General features: G+C 43.7%; 1 protein-coding gene across 1 annotated transcript in view; it reads left to right on the top strand.

Moving 5' to 3' along the window:
• The window catches only part of itga8 (integrin, alpha 8), a 277,429-nt gene that overhangs the window by 127,602 nt on the left and 129,334 nt on the right, over positions 1 to 20,493 (top strand). Inside the window, exons 16-18 of the mRNA XM_078538452.1 lie at positions 11,051 to 11,106; positions 11,550 to 11,704; positions 15,124 to 15,255. Coding sequence (XP_078394578.1) covers positions 11,051 to 11,106; positions 11,550 to 11,704; positions 15,124 to 15,255 — 343 coding nt within the window. The remainder of the gene's footprint in view (positions 1 to 11,050; positions 11,107 to 11,549; positions 11,705 to 15,123; positions 15,256 to 20,493) is intronic.

The following is a 20,493-nucleotide window of genomic DNA, read 5'->3' as shown; positions in this document are numbered from 1 at the left end:
CTGCATTTGGACATGAACTGCTTCAGTATCTGAGAGTCGCGAATGGTGCTGAACATTGTGCAATCATCAGCGAACATCCCCTCTTCTGACCTTATGATGGAAGCAAGGTCATTAATGAAGCAGCTGAAGATAGTTGGGCCTAGGGCACTACCCTGAGGAACTCCTGCAATGATGTCCTGGAACTGAGATGATTGACCTCAAGCAACCACAACCATCTTCCTTTCTGCTAGGCATGACTCCAACCAGCGGAGAGTTTTCCCCCTGATTCCCATTGATTCCAGTTTTGCTGGGCTCCTTGATGCCACACTTGGTCAAATGCTGCCTTGATGTCAAAGGCAGTCACTCCCGCCTCATCTCTGGAGTTCAGCTCTTTTGTCCATGTTTGAACCAAGGCTGTAATGAGGTCAGGAGCTGAGTGGCCCTGGCAGAACCCAAACTGAGTGTCAGTAAGCAGGTTATTGCAAAGAAAGTGTTGCTTGATAGCACTGTTGATGACTCCTTCCATTATTTTACTGATGATGGAGAGTAGGCTGATGGAGCGGCAATTGGCCGGGTTGCATTTCTCCTGCTTTTTTTGCACAGGACATACCTGGGCAATTTACCAGTAGCCGGGTAGATGCCATTGGTACAGTTGTACCAGAACAGCTTGGCGAGGGGCGCAGCAATTTCTGGAGCACAAGTCTTCAGTACTATTGCCAGAGTATTGTCAGGGCCCAAAGCCTTTGCAGTACCCAGTGTCTTCAGCCATTTCTTGATATCACGTGGAGTGAATTGAACTGGCTGTAGACTGGCATCTGTGATGCTGGAGACCTCTGGTGGAGGCCAAGATGGATCATCCAATCAGCACTTCTGGCTGGAGATTGTAGCAAATGCTTCAGCCTTATCTTTTGCACTGATGTGCTGGGCTCCTCCATCATTGAGGACGGGGATATTTGTGGAGCCACCTCCTCCAGTGAGTTGTTTAACTGTCCACCGCCATTCACGACTGGATGTGACAGGACTGCAGAGCTTAGATCTGACCCCATAATTGTGGAATTGCTTAGCTCTGTCTATCACTTGCTGCTTATGCTTCTTGTCATGCAAGTGGTCCTCTGTTATAGCTTCACCAGGTTGACACCTCATTTTTAGGTATGCCTGGTGCTGCTCCTGGCATACCCTCCTGCACTCTTCATTGAACCAGGGTTGATCCCCTAGCTTGATGGCAATGGTAGAGTGGGGGATCTGCCGGGCCATGAGGTTAAAGATTGTGGTTGAGTGCAATTCTAGTGCTGATGATGGCACACAGTGCCTCATGGTTGCCCAGCCTTGAGTTGCTAAATCTGTTCGAAATCATCTCATTTAGCACGATGGTAGTGCCACACAACACGATGGAGGGTATCCTCAATGTGAAGACAGGACTGTCTGTGTGGTGGTCACTCCTACCAATACTGATATGGACATTCGCATCTGCAGGTTGGTGAGGATGAGGTCAAGTATGTTTTTCCCTCTTGTTGGTTCCCTCACCACCTGCCGCAGACCCAGTCTAGCAGCTATGTCCTTTAGGGCTCAGCCAGATTGGTCTGTGGTGGTACAACTGAGCTACTCTTGGTGGTGGACATCAAAGTCCCACACCCAGAGTACAACCTGCACCCTTGCCACCCTCAGTGCTTCCTCCAAGTGGAGGGGTACTGATTAATCAGCTGAGTGGGGAGGGGCGGTGGGTGGGGATGCAGTACATGGTAATCAGCAGGAGGTTTCCTTGCCCATGTTTGCCTGATACCATGAGACTTCATAGGGTTCAGAGTCAATGTTGAGTACTCCTAGGGCAACTCCCTCTCGACTGTATACCAATGTACCACTGCTGGGTCTGTCCTGCTGGTGGGACAGGACATGCCCAGGGATGGTGATGGCAGTGTTTGGGACATAGCTGTACTCAGGGAAAAATACCTTACAGACAATGTCAGGCTGTTGCTTGACTAGTCTGTGAGAAACCCCCAGATGTTAGAAAGGAGGACTTTGCAGGGTCGACAGGCTGAGTTTGCCATTGTCGCTTCCAGTGCCTAAGTCGATGCCGGATGGTCTGTCTGGTTTCATTCCTTTTAGACTTTTTAGCGGATTGATACAACTGAGTGGCTTGCTAGGCCATTTCAGAGGACAGTTAAGAGTCAACCACATTGCTGTGTGCCTGGAGCCACATATAGGCCAGACCAGGTAAGGACAGCAGATTCCCTGCCCTGAAGGACATTGGTGAACCAGATGGGTTTTTACGACAATTGACAATGACTTCATGGTCATCATTAGACTTCTAATTCCAGATTTTTATTGAATTTGAATTTTACTATTTGCCATGGTGGGATTCAAACCTAGGTCCCAAGAGCATTACCCAGGGTCTCTGGTATACTAGTCCAGTGACCATGCCAGAATGCCACCACCTCCCCCTCTACTGAATTTCCTCTACCTATTTAAATGCTCACTTCTTCAATGAGGAGAAAAACTATTTATCAGTTCCTGCTTTTTAATTTGCAGAGCCTGAGAAAAACCCATTCTTCTGGGTTTTCTGGATGCAAACTAAACCCCACCTACCTACCAAACCCCCACCCTGCCCTGCCCCCAGTTCCTTCCGTGCCTCCCCGTAAATATTGGAGAGGCAATGTGTAAACTAGGAAATGTAAATTAGAATATTTAATCCAACGCCAAAACATGTAGAGAGTGTGAAATGAAGAAAATTAAAAGATGGTATTGAGAGGTAAAAGGGACAGAAAGATAAAGTTAAAAAAAATTAGATCTCAAATAATTAAAATCTGAAGGGGTGAGACTCCACACTTTTAAAAGTTATTTTCAGTGCCAGTTGTTTGGCAGTAATTATGACTTATCACATCTAAAAATTAATTTACACTTAGAACCATAGAACCATAGAACAAAAGTTACAGCACAGAAGGAGGCCATTTGGCCCATCTTGTCCATGCCAGCCCGAGGACACCCAGGTGCCCTTTCTAATCCCGCCTTCCTGAACCCGGCCCATAGCCCTGCAGCTTACAGCACTTTAGGTGCAGATCCAGGTACTTTTTAAAAGAGTTTAGAGTTTCTGCCTCTACCCACCAACTTGGGCAGCGAATTCCAGACACCCACTACCCTCTGCGTAAAAACATTCTTCCTCATGTCCCCCCTACACCTTCTGCCACTTATCTTGAATCTATGTCTCCTTGTTCCAGAATTCTCCATCAAGGGAAACAATTTTATCCTGTCTACTCTATCTATTCCCCTCATAATTTTGTACACCTCAATCAAGTCACCTCTCAGCCTTCTTTGTTCCAAGGAAAATGACCCCAACCTATCCAATCTCTCCTCATAGCTACACTTTTCTAACCCTGGCAACATTCTTGTAAACCTCCTCTGCACTCTCTCCAGGGCTATTACATACGTCCTGTAATGTGGTGACCAGAACTGCACTCAATACTCCTCACCAGTGTTTTATACAATTCCAACATTATATCCTTACTTTTATATTCTATACCTCTGTCAGTGAAGAAGAGCATTCCATATGACTTCTTTACAACCTTGTCTACTTGAACTGCTGCCTTCAGGGACCTGTGTACTTGTACGCCAAGATCTCTCACCTCATCTACCTCTCTTAGTATATTCCCATTTATTTTGTAATCCCTGTAACTGTTTGACCTTCCTAAATGTATGACCACACACTTCTCTATGTTAAAATCCATCTAACACTTTACCGCCCACTCCACCAACCCATCTATATTGTTTTGGAGATTATGGCTCTCCTCTACACTATCCACTACTCGGCTAATCTTTGTGTCATCTGCAAATTTCCCAATCGTGCCCCCCATGTTCATGTCCAAATCATTAATATATAACACAAACAGCAAGGGTCCCAACACCGAGCCCTGTGGAACACCACTTGAGACAACTTTCCATTCACAAGGGCATCCATCGACCATTACCCTTTATTTCCTGTTACAAAGCCAACCTTTTATCCAGTTTGCCACATTACCCTGAATCCCATGGGCTTTTACTTTCCTGACCAATCTGCCATGTGGGACCTTTTCAAATGCCTTGCCAAAATCCATGTACACAGCATCCACTGCACTACCTTCATCAACCCTTCTTGTCACTTCCTCAAAGAATTCAATCAAATTTGTGAGGCAAGACCTTCCTTTAACAAATGCATGCTGACCATCCCTGACAAGTCCATGCCTTTCCACATATCAGTTAATCCTATCTCTCAGGATTGATTCTACTAATTTGCTCACCACCGATGTAAGACTAACTGGCCTATAATTGTTTGGCATTTCCTTTGATCCCTTTTTAAGCAATGGAACTACGTTTGCATTTCTCTAGTCCTCCGGCACCTCCCCTGTATCCAGTGAAGACTGGAAAATCATCCTCAGAGCATCTGCTATCTCCTCCCTGACTTCCTTCGGCAGCCTCGGAAACAATCCATCTGGCCCTGGTGACTTATCAACTTTCAAGGATTTCAACCCTTTGAGTACTTCCTCTCTCTTTATGACTATCCTGTCCAATATCTCGCAGTGTTCCTCCTAGACTACTATATCTACATCCTCCCTTTCCTTTGTAAACATGGAGACAAAATATTCATTCAAAACCCTTCCCACAGCCTCTGCATCTATACACAAGTTTCCATCTTCATCTCTGATAGGTCCCACTTTTTCCTTAACTAACCTTTAGCATTAATGTATTGGTAAAACATCTTTGGGTTATCTTTAACTTTACTTGCTAATCTTTTTTCATGCCCTCTCTTTGATTTCCTTACTTCCTTTTTTACTTCGTCCCTGCACTTCCTATATTCGTCTAGGCTATCTGCAGTGCTTAGTTCTTTGTGCCTATCGTACACTTTCTTTTTCTGTTTGAACTTCCCCTGTATTCCTCTAGACAACCATGGAGGTCTAGATTTGGCAGTACCACTCTTAATTTTGTAGGGGACATGTCTACTTTGTACAATTAGGATCTCACTTTTTAGTGCTTCCCACTGGTTTTCCACTGTTTTATCCTCCAGCAGTGCTGTCCAGTCCACCTCAGCCAAGTCCCTCCTCATTTCTGCAAAATTTGTCTTCCCCCAGTTCAGGACTTTTACTCCTGCCTTATCTCTGTCCTTTTCCATGGTAATGCTAAATCTAACTGAATTGTGATCACTGTCCCCGATATGGTTGCCAACTGTCACTTCACCCACTTGCCCTTCTTCGTTCCCCAAGACTAGGTCTAGAATTGCATCACCTCTCGTTGGGTTTGTCACTAATTGGTTGAAAAAATTTTCCTGGACACACTGCATGAATTTTTCTCCCTCAGTGCCCCTTATATTGTTTGAATCCCAGTTGATATTAGGATAGTTGAAGTCTCCTATTATTATTGCCCTCTTGTTCCTATAAGCAGAAATTTGCCTACATATTTGTTCTTCTATCTCCCTTTCACTATTTGGGGGTCTGTACTACTCCCAGTAGTGTGACTGCCCCTTTTTTATTTCTAAGCTCAATCCATAAAGCCTCGTTTGTTGACCCATTTAGTATATCATCCCTTTTCACAAGTGGAATTGATTCTTTAACCATTAGTGCTAACGCCCCCTCCTTTTTTTATCTCCTACTCTATCGTGTCAGAAGACTCTATAACCAGGGATATTAAGCTGCCAGTTTTGTCCCTCCTTTAGTCAGGTCTCCATTATAGCAATGACATCCTGCTGCCATGTGTCTACCTGTGCCCTTAACTCATCTACCTTGTTTGTAATACTCCTTGCATTGAAGTTTAAACAGTTTAACCCCGTCAACTTCCCTTGCTGGACACTTTGTAAACTTTGCTTCTCTTGTAACTCCATGTCTATCACAACGTCCCTAGCTAATGTTCTTCCTCCATTTTTCTGATCTGAATCTGACCTATCTGATCCTACTCCTGGGATCCCATCCCCCTGCCACACTAGTTTAAAAACTCCCCAACAGAACTAGCAAAAGCCCTCACAAGGATACTGGTCCCAGCTCTGCCTGGGTGCAGCCCGTCCGGTTTGTACAGGTCCCACCTTCCCCAGAACCGGTCCCAGTGCCTCAAGAATCTGAATCCTTCCCGGCTACACCATCTCTCCAGCCACGTGTTCATTTGGTCTATCCTTTTATTCCTGCTCTCGCTAGCACGAGGAACTGGGAGTAATCCTGAGATTACTACATTCGAGGTCCTGCATTTTAATTTATCTCCTAACTCCCTGAACTGAGCTTGCAGGTCCTCATCCCTTAGTTTACCTATGTTGTTGGTACCAATGTGTACCACAACCACTGGCTGCTTATCTTCCCTCCCCAGAATGTCCTGCAGCTGCTCCGTGACATCCCGGACCCTGGCACCAGGGAGGCAACATACCATCCTTGATTCACGTTTGCGGCCACAGAAGCGTCTGTCTGTGCCCTTAACTATTGAATCCCCTATTACTATAGCCCTGCCACTTGTTTTCCTCCCGCCCCTCTGAGCAGCAGAGCCACCCATGGTGCCGTGAACTTGGCTGTTGCTGCTTTCCCCTGACAGGCCATCCCCCCAACAGTATCCAACGCGGTATAGCTGTTAGAGAGGGGGATGACCACAGGGGACTCCTGCACTACCTTCCTGAGTACTTTACTGTCCCTAATGGTCACCCATTCCCTTTCTGCCTGTGTAATCTTCACCTGCAGTGTGACCACCTCACTAAACGTGCTATCCACGACTTGCTCAGCATCGCAGATGCTCCACAATGAGTCCACCCGCAGCTCCAGCTCCAAAATCCGGTTAGCTAGGAGCTGCATTTGGACACACCCTCCGCACACATGGTCACCAGGGATGCTGGAAACGCCCCTCATTTCCCACATCCTACAGGAGGAGCATATCACGGGTCTGCGATCTCCTGCCATGACATCCCTCTCGATTAAGCTTGTTACTCCCTTAAAAAATACGCTAGCTCGGGGCCTTATTTATGTTAGCTAGGAACCTTGTTTCTTGACTAATTATACTTGTACAGTACTACTCTATACTTTTTTTAGCTCCTACCTCAGTATTAAGCAATGAATAACTTTAATAGATTGAAAAAAAAAACTCACCAGGATTTACTCAACAATCAGCTGCTTTTTTTTTAAATCCACTTTTAGAAGAGTGTCCCTCGCAGGTCTGGTGCACTCCTGAAGGTACTGCCTCGCCCTCTTTTTTTTTTTGGTTTGAGGAGGAGGGAGGAATGAATTTACGGTATTTACAGGATAGCTTTTTGTGGGATGTTTAATATATATCTATCCTGTAAATACAGTAAATTTACACCCTTCCATGTGGTCGGGATTTTCCGTACCTGCTGGCATTGGGCATGTTCAGCGGCACAAGAGGACAATACGGCTGCCAGGGCCTTGCTCACATCACAGACATCCGAGTAGCAGAAGTTTTTGGAGCCCAACAATAATGGGATCCTGGAGGAACAGCGAAGGCATGCTGGGTGGATTCTCATGTTCATGGCTCTGCTGCAAAGCAGCACACAGAAGTTGGAAAGTCACCGTTGATGCTCACCATGGATGATGGTTGAGGGGGTGGGAGTTCAAGGTCTCGGATCAACTGGGAGAGGAAGAGGTGTCGGGGGCGTGAGGTTGGGAGGGGGGGAATTAAGGTATCGGGGTGTGAGATTATGAGGGGAGAATGAAGGTATCAGGAGGGGTGAGGTTGTGGGGGGGAATGGAGGTGTTGGTGGGTGAGGTTGGGAGCAATGCAACAAAGGTGTCAGCGAGTGAGGTTGGGAAGGGGAGGGAGTACAGAGGGAGGAGGGGGTACCGGGAGAGAAGATGGCAACTGGGGAGTCAGGTGTAAGGCGGGGTGGAAGGTGTAAGGGATGGAGTTCGCAGGGAGGAAGAAGTGCAGAGAGGGAAGGAGTCCAGGGGAGGAAGGAGTACGGAGAGGGGAAGGAGTAAGGGTGGAGTAAGAAGTAAGGGTGGAGGAAGGAGTCAGGAAGGGGGAAGGAGTAAGGCTTGAGGAAGAAGTGAGACTGGTGGAAGAGGTAAGGCTGGAGGAAGGAGTCGGGAGGGGGGAAGGACTAAGGGTGCTGGAGGAAGTAAGGGTGTGTAAGGGAGTCAGGAACGGGGAGGGATTAAGTGGGGGGGATGTCCGGGGGTTGCTGGGAGGACTAAGGGGCAAAAGAGGTTCCGGGGAGGAAGGGGCCCCGGGGAGGAAGGGATCTGGAGGGGGGATGTCCTGGTGAATGTGCAGCGGAGGTGTCTGATAGGTCCATGACTGTTTCTTGGGGAGCGAACTGAGGGTGCATGTTGCATGAGGGAATGGTGAGAATGACCAAGGGCAGAGTGAGGTGGTACGGTGGGAGGGTGAGGGTTTGATGGTAGAGGGAGAAGTGATAGTGAAGGTGGTTGGTGGGGACTTAGAGGCAGACATTGTCCTGGGGGTGGGAAGGAGGAGGCAGGGGAGGTTAATGTGGATGGGGGTGGGATTTTCAGGAAGGAAGGAAACGTACACACTCACCTGGACATCTCTGAAAAAAAAGGGTTGTGCCTGGTAGGCCAGGAAGGGGAAATGGAAGGTGATGCCAGGGGGGCGTCAACTGTGATGGGGGAAAGGAAATAGGGGAGCGCATGAAAAACCGAATCCAGACCATGCTGTCCAAATTAAAAGTGAAACGACAGTCGTGCTGTGTGAGATCAGGTGCTGCATGGGAGTGTGATCATTGGGTGGTGGAGATGCAGGTCAGTTCAGGTGGACAACTGAAAGTGAACCACAAGAGGCAGCACTGAAAATTCTCATGACACTGAGGTGAGTATGATACGTGAAGGATCCGCATGTGTGGGAGGGTGCTTGCACGATGCTCCAAAAGGCCCTGCCACACACACACTTCTCCCTCCAGATTCACTCAATGGCCAGCTGCCCCCTCTGCAGTGACAGAGGATGAGGTTAAGGGCCTCACAGGCAATGGGGACTCAGAGGGAGAGGACAGTCTCTGAGATACCTGAGTGGATGACCCAAAGGTGTCCAGCTGCTGCCCCTCCTCCCTTTAGATACTGGTGGGCCCCGCCCTGACTACTTGAGGGGAAGGAGCACCTGGAGGATCATCGAGGTGCCCCGTTTCCCTCTTGTGTTGCCACTGCAGGAACTCACCCATGGCACCCGTGATGGAGTGCAGGTCTGCACGCATCTCCACGTTTTGCTGGACCAGGGTCTCCATGGCATCCGCCATCCACCCCATGGAGACCTCCATACGCGCACATGTGGGCACCACTTCATCAGAGAGCAGGCAGACGCGCTCCTCCGACTCACATGCCACTCTGTTGAGGGCATCCAACAGCTCTGTGTGATATTCCCACGCCTTCTGCTGACTCTCTAGGATGAGCTGGAAGATCAAATCCGGAAGCTTGTCATCTGACTCGAACCTCGCAAGTGCCTGATCCCAAGCAGTCCTCCGAGTGCCGGGGAGCTCGGCCGAACCTGCCTGCTGCTGCTGCGGACATGTGCCCTTGTGGTGACCACCTGACTGTAAACCCAATCCTGCCCTAGCTCTAGGTCTCACTGAGGTATGTGTGTCTTCGCTGGTGGAGGGTGTGGGTAAATGCTGTGACAGATCTTCCAGGCTGCTTATTTCTAGCTCTTCACTGGAGGAGGTGTCCTCTTGACTGGAAGTGAGGGCGTGGATGGAGCTGAGGGAGTGGCTGGCTGAGGGTGTTGGTCGCTTGATAGAGCTCCCTGTGAACTGAAGTAGAGATAAGTAGTGCATGACAGCAGAGTCAAAAGCAGGAGAGAAAGCACTCACATTTGCATTGGGGGAGGGAAGATGTGGTGCAGGATCCTCAAATGGGTGTTCGCTGCCGACCTCACCGTTGCCGCAGGCACATTCCGCATCCTCAGCCATCAGCGCAATGGTACACTCCTCAAAGTGAGTGAGGGGCCTAATGTGGGCCACACCACCCCTGTCTGGAACCTCTTCCTGCTGTTGTGAGTCAGCTTCTCCTGCATGAAGACAGATGGAGCGAGTGTGAGCAGGACACATGACACTGTGTGGAATGTTTGTGTGGTGAGTGGAGCCATGGATGGGATGAGGACGTGAGCTCGAGAGGATATGAACCTGATGGAGATGTGAGGCTGTGCGTGAGACTTAGTGGTGTTGTCCCTTGAGGTGTGAGATCCCCGTGGATGTGTGATGGGTTTGTGAGTGTGTGAGTTCAGAGTGATCAGAAGAGAGATTTACCCTGGTGGAAAGGATGAGACCATTCATCTTTTTTTGGCACTGGGTGGCTGCCCTTTTTTGCAGGGCACTGACACTGACCACCGCTGCCACTGCCCCCCAAGCCGGATTAGTGAGGTCGCTGCCCATCCTGTGGTGAGCGCGGGAGTAGAGGACATCACGGCGAGCCTCCACTGTGTCCAAAAGCTGCTGGAGGGAGGCGTCATTGAACCTGGGGGCAGTGGTCCTTTTTGCCTTTCGGGGCCATCCTGTCTTCTTTGCAGTAATTGTGGGCTGGAAGCACTGAGAGGTGTGTGCACGGCCGGACTTTAATTATGGCGGCCAGCATGATGAAGCAGCGAGCTGGTGGCATGGCGGGCGAATGAGAGCCTGCCCACCATGGGAACGGCGTGTTTCCCGGGGATGCATAAGTAATGTGGCGGGTTTGGGACAATACGGCGTGAAAAGCTGCCATTGCGGCCGGTGGGTAAAATGTCGTTTTACCACCCATTAACGCACTTGTGCAAATCTGGGATGTTTCCACCCTATGTATTTGAATGGCATGTCTATCGGTAAAATACTGTTATAGCAAAGCTTCTCGATGCTTTTCTTAAATTCCACAGCTAACTGCTCATTTGTCGACACCGGAAATTGCTGTCTAATTTACCCCTTAAGAATGCTGAGCACTGATAGCCCAGCCATCATTTCTAATGTACTCCATGCTGATATGTTCAGTCTCCTGGAGGCTTCATTAGTCATAAGTGTGTATCTCCTCTGAACAAACTGATGGAATGTACTGCATTCTGATTACACACATTTGGAGATCCTACAGAGACATCTGAAATTTTATGGAAAGAGGTTCACTAATCTTTATTTCCCTTTCGTTATTTACAGTTTCACTGTGAGAGTTTCTGCAAACGTGTCAGGCCATGGTATTCCAGATACTGTAGGTGAGTATTACAGAAATACACAGTTCATAAATATAGACAGAAATCTGGTTACAATCGAAGTGTCAGCTGCAGTCAGCCTAAGACAAGGGAAATTGATAGTTAAAAGTGCATCTGTCAGTGTACTGCTTTACCATTTGCATAAAAGCTTTGTGTGCACTATTGTAATACAAAAATTGTTTTTATACAAATGTTTTAAGCAGTGCTTTACGAAAGAAAAAACTAAAACCTATATTCTTATAGTTAATAAATACAGCTTGGCTTGACCTTCATCTGAGTTCTTCTGGATTATCGTCTATCTCCTATCCCTTGCAGCTGAGGACAGTTGTGTGGACTTGAATATATTGAACTGAAAGCTTCCCAAACATGTGAATAATAAGAGCGTAATATTCTCTGTGTGCCTTGTGATGCTGCCTTTAAAACATCCACATTTCTCTTTTCCTTAGTTCTGAATGCTAACCTTCAGCTAGACAGACTAAAGCAGAAAGGAGGAATTGAGAGAACACTATTCCTTAATTATCATCGGCCACAGCACACATTCCAATTAGTCATTGGAAAATTGGAACGTTCCAAGTACCAGGAATTCATTGTTTACCTTACAGTAAGTACATACTCAATAAATATCCAAACAAAAGATTTTTTGTGGATAGGTACATAAACCACTCGAAAGTTGAAGAGTTTTGAATTGCTCTTTTAAATTCAGAAGATGTTGACTGCTTGCTGGGGTATGGGGATAATGGTGGTATGATCATATGGCTTTAGTTACTGTCTCGTAACTCATCCCAGTGAAAATTGTACAAGTGTAAATCTTGCCAATGAGTGTCAATATGTTTGTAAAGTTGGGAAAGGCATTCTGAGCAAGCCTGATCCTGTCCAATGCTCACACCCATGCTCACCGAGAAATAGTGACTTGACTATGGTGAGATGCAGTAACCCGAAGTGATTTTCCTCCTTATACACCTAGTGGCACTGGGACCATTTGTGTCACAGAGTGGAGATTAAAGCTGGTCATTCCTGGTATCTGTGGCTCAGCTGCTGATTGGAGAAACTTGCTGTGGCAGGTTTTGCTGGTGTGAAGTGAAATAAAAATAATTTAAAGGATTTTTTATACATACCATAAGTCAGAGAATTGATTGTGTTATGTCTTGTGTTTCAGTATACTATCTACTATCCATTGAGATTGATTACTTTGCTGTTATACAGTTGTCAAAAAAAAAATCCTAGGTCATTCTGTCCTTGGTAGATAATTAGTGCACAGAGGATGGACAAGTCTGGAGTTTGAAAAATATTTTATTCTTAAAACAGTCAAATACAAAAATAAAATCTGTCTTTTATTTGTGAGGCATCAGGAAATGCTGAGCTTGGAGCTGCCAAGGGACAAATAAAATTGTTAGTGAGCATGCTTTGGGGTAAGATATCAAATGGCTCAAGAACAAATGAAGCAAAATTATGTAAAATAATTGGGCTATGTAGAACATAATTTACCAGAAAAATAATTGGTCATAGCATTCATACTGGAAATCAGGATTTGATTACACAACAATAATGTGTGGCTAGGAAATACTGGCTGAATTACAGGCAAGGCTGAAAAGAACACAACAAAAATATGCAGATTAATGATGAAAGCAACATGGAATGTAGGATTTTGCACCAACAATGATGCATTTTGAAAGTCCTTTCAGCAGAATGGAAGAGTTATTAATTATGCATAAACACTAATGAGGAGTAAGTTACCACTTACAAAGGTGATTGGAAGTGAAAAGGGATGCAGAACTGGGACAATGAGAACTGTGGACTTGAATAACTTTTAAGCCTCTATATTAAAAATGAAAGGGAGTCTTGAGCTTTCCCCTGTTAGCTGCCCATTTTGTGTCATTAATTAGCTGTGCAGGCTTGAAAACGAGGAGGAGTTTTGTCCATTTGGAACTCTACCCATTTTACTGTTGCATAGTTTTCAGGAGGTCGGACCTCCTCAGTTCTGATATGCAGCAGCTTTTAAATATGTGTTTACATGGGATATCTCCACCCTGCATGTTATTTTTTCCTCTGTTCAGGCAAAAAGACACCTGAAGAATTTAAAATGGGTGTCCAGGCTTGATAAGGATCAACATTAGGTATTAGGTAATCTAAATCTTTCATATTTCAGTCATCTTTTTTTTAACTTTTCCGTTGTTTTTAGGTGACACTTAGGCTCTTATAAGTTTGTTTTTGTGAAAAAAATTCCACAGCCAAAACCATATAGGGTAATTCTCTTTGGCACCAATGAATTTTCCTGTGGAAACTATGATGTACTTGGAAGAAAAAGAGGTGGACCTTCAGGGTGATATCAGAACCTGCGCTCCTGCACCTGGAAGCAGATGTGAACATACCTCATTTTGGCAGACAGTTACTGCACGCGGAGACTTCCCTTTCATAAGGAAGCTGCAGTAGCTGATCTGATGGCACCGTTAAAGTTTCTGCATCCTGGATTAGGTGTAATGTTGTACTCTTCCTTGGTAGCAACCTAATTTCATACTTCCAGTTTGAGGGCATTTAATCAGCACAATAGTGTGACTGGCTGCATCTACCAGCCATTTCTGCATGGCCTGGCACACTACTGGAAATTGTTTTGGGGAACTGTCTTCACAGGGACTGTCTTTGCAGGGCCTATGTCAGCAGTGAGCCTGATACAGAAATGTGCGATTTGCTGGAATCACACCTGCAGTTACCATGCAACATCTGGCTGGCACATCCAGCTATGTCTTGAAATTTTATTCCGTCTCCTTCCAGACATGTTACAATGCTTACCCACTGAAAGATTGCTGTGGGGTAGCACAAAGGACACCTCTCATAACATTTACTTCGTGCAGTGCTACCCACGCCGCAGCCTCTATATAACAGAGGGTGGGATACTGGGCTGATCCCTTTTAGTCACATCCATTAAAATTTCACTTACATTTTTCGCACATTTTTGCTCGTGTGCTCCCTACACCCATCCAGATCTGTAGTTAATCAGTGGTGATAAGCTGTCATCACAAAATTGGTGGTACAAACAGCACATTTCCATTTTCAGTCTATCTAAAACCCAATAGTAACCATTTGGCCCAAACAATGTCAATAGCAGAGCATTTTGGGCATTGAATTCTCTTGTGCAAAAAAGCATGAGTGAATATTTGAAAACATTCCATAATGTTCCAAAGGTCCTGTGGTCTTTTATTTATTCATACGTGGGATATGGGCATCATTGGCTAGGTCAGAATTTAGTACCCATTCTTAATTGCCCTTAAGAAGGTGGTGTTTAGCTACCTTGTTGAACCACTGCAGTCAGTGTCGTGTTAGTGTTGTTTGGTAGGGAATGCCAGGATTTTGACTCAGCGATGATGAAGGAAAGGTGATACAATTCCATATTAGAATGGCATGTGACTTGGAGGAGTACTCGGATGTGGTGGTGTTCCCATGCATTGGCTTTCCATGTGCTTCTAGGTGGTAGATGTCACGAGTTTGGGGGTGTTGAAGAAACCTTGGAGAGTTGCTGCAGTAGATGTTGCACACTGTAACCACTGTGCATCAGCGGTGATGGAGGAAGTGAATGCTTAAGGTGGCAGATGGCTACAAAAGCAGGCTACTTTGTCCTGGATGGTGTTGAGCTTCTTGAGTGTTGTTGGAGCTGCACCCTTCCAAACAAGGGGAGAGAATTCCAGCACACTCCTGACTTTAAATAGTGGAAAGACTTTAAGGAGACAGGGAGTGAGTCATTCACCCAGCCTCTGACCTGCTCTTGTAGGCACAGGCTGGGATTTCCTGGCCCCCGTCATGGCGGGACCTGCCACAGGAGATTTGGTGGTCCTGCCAAAAGTCCATTGACTTTTGTGGCCAGCACTTGTCTGGCATGAATATTGCTATTTTTATTACAAGGTCCAGTTGGAAATCTGTGTTTAATGCTTACATCCCATCTAGCTGTTTATAAACCAGAACATTGAAGTTGTTTCCTATTTCGATAAGAATTTATGTTGATTTTGATGTTTTTATTTTTTATTTTAGGATGAAAAGGAGTTTCGAGATAAATTAACACCAATTAGTGTTAGTTTAAATTATAGTCTGGATGAATCACATCCTTCAGAGGATCTTAAACCAATAATCAACTACTACAGTGAAACGTTTCTTCAGAAACAGGTAAGAACAAACATTTGTTATTTAGTTAAATATGAGATACATTGTGGGCCATATTTAACTCTGGCATTAATCACTTTTTGTCACTTATTGTCATTAATCTAAGTCTTAAAAAATAAATATAAAGAAGTTACAAAAATTACTTGTTAAGGACTGTGAAAGTCTTATTAAGAACTAATTATTATAAAATGTTGAGGTCTTGAGGAAGAATGGAAGTGAAAATTAAACACGGAACATCTCAATATAAGTCATTTGAAACAGGCTAGGGTTTGGAATTATCAAAACATATTGTTTAAACTGAAAGACATAATTGCATGGAATGAGAAATATGCAGCAACATCGCCCCTGATTAACATGATTCCTGCTGGCAACCCCATTCTCACTTAAAAAAATATATGTAATTGTATTTAACAGTCGTAATTAGTGACATGATGGCATTGCATCACTAATCATCTGATGGCATCTGGAACAATTATATTCATTATTTTACCAAGACAAATGTGTGCCTTTAATGATGGTTTTAAAATTAGTTGATTAGCTAAACTTCATTAGTAATAATTCACAATGGTTAATTAATTCCAATCTAGATGACAGTTTAGGTAATGTTGATATCCATATGTACATTCTACCATTGTCAATGTGTGTCTTTTGTACCGTCTGTAGATAATTATCAAGAGGCAGAGGCCCCTCTAATTCCACTTCCTGGAATCTGCAATTTGTGACTCCACAGAGATTTGTGAATACCACCTATACCAATTTATGATGCTTTGCTTCCAAGTAAATGCTAAATGCAGTGTTCTGCTAAAATTCTGCACTCAGGAAATGTTTCCAGAGGCGCGCTGTTTGTGAAGTCTGCACTGTGGCAAATCCCTAGGCAGTGTTGGCTATGGAATAATGATTGGCTATAATGTGGTTCAATTAACAGAGGGAATCCAAAGTAATATCTGTGAATGCAATTTATGCATAATTAATTTGCCTTTGTTGGAACACTACGGAACTTTCACATTCCATGCCACTTTCACCTTGTGTTGCGTCTTTGAGTTAACTGCCTTGTGGTGACAGGCACCCTTGTTATATTCAGAGGATTACCAGAAGAGCCAAGGACAGCTATTGGATTAGGCAGTACTCCTATTTTACAATCCCAGTTTTTATTACACACACTGCCTTCCCTTTGATGTGGCATCTACGTAAGCCTATAGTTCCCTTCCACTAGTTGGCAAGTTCTGCATTTACAAGCACAAAATCTCTCAGTCAAAAAAAATGGGCAACAAGAGAATAGCAGAAGCTTGCTTTGCATCCTTAACTTTCCCCTATAAAATTAAAGTTGTCTAAAGATAGCTCCATTTACTTCACTGAAAGCTACAATATTATTCTGCATGTGTTTGCAATAAGTGTGGTAAACCTATGCAAAACATATGCAACATTGCAGACACCACATGCCCTCTAATGTACACTTCAGATATCACATTTCAAGAAATTGTGTTATTGTAGTGACCTGTGCAGAAAGGTCAGGTGGTGACAAACCTTTACATCCTTGGGGAACCACCACACTCATTTTATTATGAGATAAGAGAGTATTTCCTAAACTCGCTCATCCTATCCAATCCTTATATACTGGAGGAATTTGTTTTTGATCATATTTTCAGTTTGTCCCTGAGTATTTTCAGAGCCGGTGGCTATGTTCTGTAGCCTTGGTTAGCCATTTCAAGAGGAATTGTAGGTACTTAGTGGCACATGTTCCTTCTTTAATTACCTAATTAACTTTGGCTTCATGCAGGCTGACTTCAAAGGGGCCAGGAAATCCTGGAGGTGTTAAGTAAAATTTTTGCCTGCTTGAAATGTGGATGCAAACAAGATTTTGGATAGATTTCTGCCAATTTGTTTTTTCACTGCTTAATCATTTGGTGGGCAAAAAATTCCACATTGTCTTGTCTCAATTTAGCCAGTTATTGAGGTGGAATCCAATCTAACCTAGATGAAATCTGTTTGCCACATGCAATTGGTCATAGCAGTAACAAATGCCTTAAATTTCTAAATGAAACTCCTTTTAACAAAAGGGCTATCTCTTTAAATTAACCTTATACATGTGCTACTACATTCATTAGTCATAAAGTGTGCTATAATTTCAACCCAACTTAATTTGCAGCACAATTTCAACACAGCAGAGTTTGAGAGTAGGTGTGAAAACAATACATGCAGATTGCTTTGATAAGGTTGTATCGATGGTATGAGTTTGATACTTGCATACCATTTTATAAAGCAGGTAAACTAAGCTTCATCGCAAAAGAAGACAATAGCAAAGAAATACTACAGCGCAGGTCAGACTTAATTTAAGATATTGGATATTCCATTTTTACTGAGGACATACTAGCCTCTAAGAAAATTCAGCGCTGATTAACCAGGATACCCATGATAAAGGGTTACAATGATAAAGGGATGTAAACTCGAACTGTATTCTCTGAAGATGAGAAAGTTAAGGAGCAAGTTGATTGAAATGGTTAATACAATATGGGAAACTGGCAAGATAAATTGGAATGACGCTATGGATCCTGAAGCTGTGCAATGAACTGCTTCATAATGTTATTCAGAATCAATTGAGGTGGTTAAAGAAGAAATCGATACATACAATAAAGATATTAAGCGGATTGGAGAAAATATGGGGAATGGAACAAGTCTGGGAAAGTAAATATCCAATTGGAGAGGTTTAACAGGGCAAGAATCACTTTGAATGATTATTTGAGATCTTCAGAATGAATATAAATAACATCACAGATGTTTGTCACTTATGTGGACCCTGTGTCATGCAATTCCACCAAAAAGACTTAGAAGTTATTAATGCTCTGAATATTTGCTCTCCAAAGCACCTGAGGAGAATTATACTGACACAGTTCAGAGGTGATTGGAGCCTTTGTGGTGTGTTCTTCACACTTCATTTGTTTTTTTTCAAAATTGTTTGTCAAGGGAGCAGAAGTTCTGTGTTAATGCAGGATTTTCAAAAATGCAAGTGATGCTCAATGCTCACAGACAAGGAAATAGATATCCCTACACCTTATGCAATGTTTCTGCAAGGATAGCTAGTGAAACATTCACTTCTGCCATTGTTGGCACTTTTGATTCTCCGCCATTCCCACCTCAGAGTTGTTTGTTGAATGCTGCTTTTTGGTTAAATATCTAGTGTTGGAATTTTTAGGATCCTTTTAAGGATGTATTTAAGACTGATGTTGCTTTTAAGTGTGATATGAGTGCCTTCCTTCTAGACTTTGTATTCGGAGTCTTTACTCATGCTTCCCATCTGACATTACTTCCTTCATCAGCACATCTGGTTCTTTTTCTGAAAACTGATTTCTGTGTTATTTGTGATGATTTCAGCACAATTTCTGACAGGTTTCTGGCAAAGACTGTTTGTGTGTGTCCTTATAATAGATTGGGGTCTAATTTTCTGCGGACAAAAATGTGCATTGATTCAGACTGTGACAGTTCATCAGAGATAATCATGCACTTCATGGGTGATAGTTTCTGTTCTACTGGGCCTCAGCAGGGCAATAGAAGGGAAGGCTAGTGGTGTGGTATTGTAGGCAAGGGCTGTAAAAGGATAATAATCTTGGTTATGTTTCACAATTGAACTGGAAACTAGTTTTGACTATTTAAATGCTCCTGTTATTAAAACTATGATGTTTATGTTCTGAGGAGTTTCACCAATAAGGGATGCTAAAACCTGGTAGCAATGGTGAAGAAACATCACGGCTGCCAGCCTTTCATGGCCTCCCTTTTCCATCTTTGTTATAATTAAGCGGTTTCAATGGGACTTATCAAGAATCTGGTTCCTTTTGGTACAAGTCAAAGTGGAGTTAAGTAAATATGAAAAAAGTGGAATTGAAAAAAAATTGTACAAGTGCCAGCACACATTTTTCTCTTTATCACAAGGAATTCCCTTGAATTTTGGGAGGGGAGGGGAGGGGACCAGACGACTGACAGCACGTGTGTCGGTGAGCTACATCAAATTCAGATGTGCACCTACTAATTTTTATACTGGTGGAAACTCTGACTTCACAGAATTTAGAAAGATGCTATTCAATTGTTTAGAACGGTCAATATTTATTACATTTAATATGGTAAACAGGAGGCAATTTGTTGCCTTTTTTAAATTCCAATCCCATTTGTTACAAGATGTAACTTGTTGCCTTAGAAGTTTAATGGGGGGTGTGGGGAGTCATGGGGTGGAAATTTTCAAGTTCATTGCCTGGGCTGTAACCTGGTGTAATGGATCGCCTGCCAATTGTTCAACCTGCCTGAATTCTGTTCCATTGATTTCAATTAATGTAATTCAATGATTCTACATTAGGCAGTCCGTCCTACCATTATTACTGTCCAGGCAACAACATAGAAAATGATCCCTAATAGCTCTCTAAAATGTTGAATATAGGAAATAAAATGGACCCCAGTAAAGTCCCTTGTCCTGAGGATATGCCTCCAATTGCCTCGAAGATGTGTGTTTCTCTGAATTTAACCCCCATCATCTCTTTGGTCTCTCTTTCACTGCACCTAGCTTTCCTTCCTGGAAATGTTCTCATGTTTACACTGTCTGTAAGAAACAGGATCCTTCCAACTTCTACCATGTTGCCTCTGTATCAGTAATTTCTAAGGTATGGTAGATACTGTCACAAATACTGGTCACATTTTGTCTGAATCAACAATTGCAAATATGGTTTTTGGCACTATCATGCTACTAATGAGCTTGTTTATCTGGCTTTCTACTCTTGAACACTTTGGTGAGTCATTTGCAATAGTTCTGGACATCTTCTAAGACTTTACATCCTAGTTTCCTCTCAAGTAGTTATCTGATTGTTAATCTACCTTTAGACTGCAACATTTTTTTCTCTCTCTCCATCGTCTTTTAACTCTGTTTTAATGGTAATACTGTGGGCAGTGCTGATCTGAACATTTCCCTCCTGCTCTTTCTAATCTCTAGCTAACCACTTCCTACTCTAATGAATTATTTCCTATGGAAATGGAAGAAGGCCATTCAACCCCTTCAGCCTATTCCACCATTTACCCTCTTTGATTCCTATCCTGTGATGTCCTTATATCCTCATCATGAAATTCCCTTTCTTAAACTTTTTTTCTCCGTACACATTTCAGAGCTCAAAATCTATGTTTGGAATTACCTAGTCACTATTTCTCGATTGATCTATTTTCATCTTTCCACCCTTGGATTCTGACCTTGGATCTTTACCTTGTTTT

Source organism: Cetorhinus maximus, chromosome 3 (genome assembly GCF_964194155.1).
Source record: "Cetorhinus maximus chromosome 3, sCetMax3.hap1.1, whole genome shotgun sequence".
NCBI classification, from domain to species: domain Eukaryota; kingdom Metazoa; phylum Chordata; class Chondrichthyes; order Lamniformes; family Cetorhinidae; genus Cetorhinus; species Cetorhinus maximus.
The sequence above is the reverse complement of the archived record's forward strand: the minus strand, read 5'-3'. Positions and strand labels throughout refer to the sequence as shown.